The sequence below is a fragment of the Ptychodera flava genome, unplaced genomic scaffold (assembly GCF_041260155.1).
Source record: "Ptychodera flava strain L36383 unplaced genomic scaffold, AS_Pfla_20210202 Scaffold_55__1_contigs__length_887147_pilon, whole genome shotgun sequence".
NCBI classification, from domain to species: Eukaryota; Metazoa; Hemichordata; class Enteropneusta; family Ptychoderidae; genus Ptychodera; species Ptychodera flava.
Window position 1 is genome coordinate 855,511 of NW_027248377.1, and position 5,873 is coordinate 861,383.

The 5,873-nt window shown below is 36.6% G+C and overlaps 1 protein-coding gene across 1 annotated transcript; it reads left to right on the plus strand.

The window, feature by feature from the left end:
- The first annotated feature begins 804 nt into the window (after nt 1-804).
- On the plus strand, nt 805-5,623 carry LOC139128476 (transcription termination factor 3, mitochondrial-like). Its single transcript, XM_070694248.1, has 7 exons — nt 805-1,115; nt 1,218-1,413; nt 2,238-2,330; nt 3,496-3,641; nt 4,019-4,101; nt 4,530-4,654; nt 5,029-5,623. The coding sequence occupies exons 1-7, from the start codon at nt 805-807 to the stop codon at nt 5,179-5,181; spliced, it is 1,107 nt and encodes a 368-aa protein (XP_070550349.1). The 3' UTR covers nt 5,182-5,623.
- The last annotated feature ends 250 nt before the right edge of the window (nt 5,624-5,873 follow it).

Consider the following 5,873-nt stretch of genomic DNA (forward strand, 5'->3'; position numbering starts at 1 on the left):
AATTAAAATATGTTCTTTGAGTTAAATATATAACATTGTTTTCCTATTTTATTAAACCCTGCAATCAGCAATACTGGTAGTTTCCCTTAATTCACATGAGAAAACCTGGCAACTTGTTCAATATATGCTGGTGCATGTTTCTCAAGGGTGGGGAGTTTTGGGAAAAGTAATGAAATTAAGTTTTTATGAGTGTTTAACTTTTGATGTTGTTTCTAAGTGTAGTGCACCAAGTACACAAGTGGTTGTTGGTCAGGCTGACTATATATAGCAAATGAGTGTTTGTGAATACAATATATCTGTTGGGCTACATTTGTACAACTAATCATTTCCATAATCCTTCAAGATATTAGAGCAGCTGGATTATGAAATGCAGTGTCTCATATCAACGGCAAGAACACACAAGCCTGTACTTCAGCAACAACTTAACAGTGGTTTAATAGCACAGAATTTTAGTTTTAATATGAATTGAGTGATCTACTTCCCATATCCATGGCTATGTATTTCAAAATATGTGACCCCAAGATGTGGCTCATAGTAACCATGCATTTTGTTCGCTACCAATAGGTTTTAGTTTCATGGGATTTATGAAGTCATATTGAAATGGCAGCAAGAAATTTGATGTGTTTTGGCCGATCTATCTCAACAGGGGTACCAAATAGGACATGTGCTATCATGACAATCATGAAGAATATTGCGACACACAGTACAAGGACACATAATACAAGCCATGGAGTACTTTACACACTCTGTACTGGCAGATATCAATGGCTGAAAAACCAGGTGCATTCAGTGCGGTATCTCTCAATGGAAGGTAAATCTTCCCCATTGGCTGGTGACCAGATGAATGCGGACTTGTCAGTTAGCTCATCAAGTGATTGTGACCATACAAGCAATGAACTCAGAAAGCAGAATGGAGTTATTGATGAAAGGACAGGGATGGTAGACAGCATCATAAAACGTCAGACAATTTTGGAATCCTTGGAAAAGAAGAAAGGTCTTCACAAAGGTGAATTTGCTGATCTGGATGAGCAGCTTCTTGAAAGTATTGAACCTTATATCACTCCTGAACTGCCGCCTTCACCAGTCCTTGCAGCATATGTGGATAAATCAGAAACGTTGTCAAATCTTGTCAAATTAGGAGTTGATCTTTCTCAAATTGACAAGAAAGGGACATTCAAAAATGTACTGATCAGATGGACTTTGACAAGGACATAAAGGAGGAAAATTTCATTTCTGCACAGTGTTGGTGTAGAGGATGATAATCTTGGAAAATTCCTCACCAAGAATCCTTTCATACTGACTGAAGATGTCCAGAATTTAAAAGCACGAGTGCATTACTTGAAAGCCAAGAAGTTCAAAGATGATGGTATTGCACAAATTATCAATAGAGCACCTTTCTTCTTGAACTTTAGTGTGAGTATGCGACAACCTCTTATGTTGATGAGAATAATATGAAAAAATTATGTATGCAACCCGTTGATATGATTCACTGAATTTTCTGATTTTGTCATTATAAATTTGAAGGAATGCCATAAGACAAAATCTGATTCCTTGTCCCTTTTGACACAAAAAACAATATACATTGATACCTATCAATAAATAGTGATAATATCACAAATACACATGTCTATATGTTAAAATAACATTTTATCTAAACTTTCAAAGTCAATTTTAGATAGGTACAACTGCTAAATTTGTGAAAGGTCAACAAATTCCTTGTCGGATTGCTCAAGACCATAATGAATTTCAAGAAACAACTATAGTAATATTTGAGGTAAATGTTCCCACTCTGGAACATTCATGAATGTCAGTTTGAGTTCTTATAACTCTTTCATATACAGCTTACAAGTCCTTTGAAATTTTTATAGGTGCAATGAAAATAGCGCCCTCTGTGGTGTTTTAACTGAAATCCATTCCATTGCAGACTGTATCCCAAATGGTGTGATTACGCTTGATGTCGTAACATGTTCTGTAGTAATAATTACCACAGAATTCCACTGCCATCTGTCATCATACTATTTCATAGTCAGCATTTTGATTTGCACAAATACTGGTCTTTCCAAAACATTTCATTGGCAATGAGCACATCACAGGTCTCAAAAGCTAAAAGATCAGCATCAGTTTTCAAGGAACTTCTTGACCATGAACCTAGAACATAAGATTTCATTAAGGAGACTTAAAAGTGATTTGAATAACAGACAACATTTTCTGTTTTGTGCACCTGTTTTCAACAACAGATCAAAAGATTAGATAATAAACTTGGATTTTTTCAACGGGAACTCAGTCTGACTGGTGAGGAGACCAGGCAACTTATCACAAGGACTCCAAAGGTGAGGCCTTATGAAGACACCCTGATAAATCTAATGAATCAAGGCTACATGTGACCACATTGTTGATGTTTCAGGGACAGGTTTGGCAAAATTTAGTAAGCCATAGTCACCAGGGATTTACATTCATGACTTTCTGCCCATGTATACACCCGTATTCTCTTTTTTATGATCCTAAAGTATACATGAAAGCAAACATTCTTAAAGGCCTGTGTCAGGTGTCAGATTGTCTTGCCAGGAAATTTGCTAACTAGATTACAATTTCAATGGAAAGCAAAAGGCTGTGACACCTCCATATTCCTCTAATAGTGTAGAAAAAAACTAATCCCTGGGATGAGTTCCAAGCTTAAAAACAAAACCAAATGCTATTCTTTAAAAAAAACAGTAATGAAGAAGGGTAGACATTGCCATACATAAAAATCCAGAAAGATGAAAAAATGCTTCAACATTCTAGTGGAAGATAGGTTGTCTCTCTGCATATACCGGTATATGAGAATTCAGGTGATTGCAAAATGAGACAATCATTGTGGCTGAGTTACACAAAACAACTCATAGGGCATCGTGATGAACATCGCAGCAGGCAACTTGAACTATCAAGTGCCGACAGTTTTTCTATAAACAAAAATGTCAAAAAGCAAAAGCTTAAACTGTGATTGAGCATGCCATCTAACCATGGTTTCCAAATCATAAATTTCTGCACAATACTAAAAACAGAGGTCATACTTTTTGTTTGTCATCTATGACCCTTTGTGCAAATATTCTTTTGTCTCTCATAGCAGTTCTCTCGTATAACTTTCTGTACCCAATCAAAGTAATCTGAATTTACTGATCTTAAAATTTTCAACATTTTGACTGTGAATAGTGTTTACACTGTAAGAGATATTCTATCAAAGTCACCTTTTGCTACTCTGCATTTCTAACATACAGGGGCATATATAACTTGCTATGCTAATGACGTACTAATCTAGTCAATGTGTTAGGGTTATTTGATAAATACCAGGTCCAATTTTGAAGAGAAACCTGTCTACTTCCAGCGGAAAGTTGAGAAAACATTGAGAGCATCAGTAATGGCAGTGCATTTGCCTGTTTCCTTACACTGATTATACAGGTACTGTGAAGCTTGATGTACAAAGTCAGTGTGAGAATGTCATATTTTTTAATTTCACAGCTTGTGACTGGGAGACTGGATACTGTCAAAAGAAGTATATTTTCTCTCAAAGAACAGATGCGATTCTCTGCCAAGGAATGTAAAGCCTTAGTTCTGAGCCAACCCAGAGTTCTACAGACAGGTAATGACATCATCATACTCTTGATATAACATGACATACATTCATATGTTCTGAAAAATCTTCCTATTATAATTTGAAAATGTTCGACAGGGTATGATGACTTAACAATGTCAGAAAAAGAGGTGCGGATACACTTGGTACTGAGTGCAGGCTTTGCGAATGGTATATCCAGAGTATTTATGGCAGAATTTAAACCTTGGAAAGCAACTCACAGATTTCTTATACACTTCATCAACCAAAAGGCTTGTAGCTGTAACTTATATCTCTCTCACCAGTTTTGTTTTTTATGTCAATTTCAAGATGTTGTTGTACTTCATGAAGCATGTTGAAACAGCAATTATTTAGCTTATCAACACGTCATCTATATGTGTACAATCATACAATGCTCTGTAAAACTTATAGTCCAAACCAAATTCACTCATCAACAATATCAGTACAGTCTTCACATGTACAGGCTGAGTTTGAAAGCTCAACACACCCGGTAGGTATCTCCACATGATTTGGGGAGGAGAACAAGAAACTGTAGTTAACATGGAAAACCAAAAAAATTGAAAAGAAATCACAAAAGTTTCAGGCAAAGGCCATTGAAACAGGGTATACTTGCAGTCTTGACAAGCTACTTCTGAAATCTAACTTTAATATACGGGTACAACACATACACAGTGCATATCATCAGCATTGGCTGACTAAAGCATAGGGTGTATGGTATATTAGTCAGGTGTGTACAAGTGTGTACACTCAATCAGCCAACTTCAACTTTGCTGTCTCTGGAGGCACTGGAAAAAAGCTTGGCATTGTGTATACAACATTTTGTTTATTTTTTTCTCAACGAGAACTCACAAGTGGCAGGTTAGATTCAGTATGCATATGTACATCTCACAATTTTGTTTTACAATTCCGTTCTCTGTACCAGGAAGGTACAAGCTGCTGAGAACCTTTGATTATCTCCACAACACAGTTGGTATTACACATACACAGTTTGTTCAGTTTCCTCAAGTCTTCAGATCAAGTCTTCCAAGGATCAAAGAAAGGCATCAGGTAACTTTCATGTCATGTTTTTTCGAATCGATGATTAGATAACAATAACCAGCAAAAAACCTTTTACCAAAGTGTAGTTGTAGCGACAGTATAGTATGAATGGTACTTCTTTTCAACTTTTTGCGTAGAATTACTCATCTGAATCCAAAACTTGCAAAGACTATTATATTCTGTAAACAGAAGATTCTTCATAACATGCGTTGAGGGTGCTGAACAGCACCGTAAATCATCTGTTGATATTCACTCATTCATACAAATCCATAAAGCAACTTACTAGAAACTAGATAACTGTTCTTCCATAGACGTAGATTTTTCTAAAAATATGAAAATATATTTCTATTCTCAGAATTTTTTTCTTGTCCTTTTTTTCACAGTATCTCGTCAAGTTAGAGCGTGCTCAGTATGATCCTACTAAACCTGGATATATTTCTTTGGAAGCATTGTTCAAGCAACCTGATGAAGTCTTCTGTAAAGATGTTGCAAAGACATCTATCTTGGAATTCAACAACTTCTTAAAAACATTATAGATTGCAGGCACACTGCGTCAAAAATATAATCAAACTGTCCTTGCAGAAATAACACTATGTACACTTCTAAAATCTCTTATTGTAAATCTCATGTTGACTTCAAGAAAACATTTTTTAGTCCCCACGGACACCGTCCGGGGGGACTTATAGGTTTGGTCATGTCCGTGCGTGCGTGCGTGCGTGCGTGCGTCCGTCCGTGCGTGCGTCCGTCTGTTCACGCAGATATCTCAGAGATGCCTGGAGCAATTCATTCAAACTTGGTACAAGGATTACTTCATATGTCATACAGATGCACGTCGATTTGTTTTTGATACGATCCAATATGGCTGCCAGGCGGCCATTTTATTACGATTTTTTCATGTACAGAGCAACAACTCAGGCGTGTTTCAACTGATTTTATTCAAAGTTGATACAAGGACATTGACCAATGTCATAGATATGCACTTCAATTTTTTGGTGATACAATCCAATATGCCGCCGTGCGGCCATTTTGTTACGATTTTTTCATGTACAGAGCCATAACTCAGGCGTATCTCAATCGATTTTATTCAAAGTTGGTACAAGGACATTGACCTATGTCATACATATGCACGTCAATTTGTTTTGCGATACGATCCAATGTGGCCGCCAGGCGGCCATTTATTATGATTTTTTCATGTACAGAGCCATTACTCAGGCATGTTTCAACAGAA

Excerpts from the sequence above, each read along its gene's own strand:
- LOC139128476 (XM_070694248.1), top strand. The coding sequence starts at position 805 with ATGGAAGGTAAATCTTCCCCATTGGCTGGTGACCAGATGAATGCGGAC. Across the intron at positions 1,414-2,237 it reads CTTTCTTCTTGAACTTTAGT|ATCAAAAGATTAGATAATAA; the intron begins GTGAGTATGCGA and ends TTTCAACAACAG. Across the intron at positions 4,102-4,529 it reads AAGCTCAACACACCCGGTAG|GAAGGTACAAGCTGCTGAGA; the intron begins GTATCTCCACAT and ends TCTCTGTACCAG.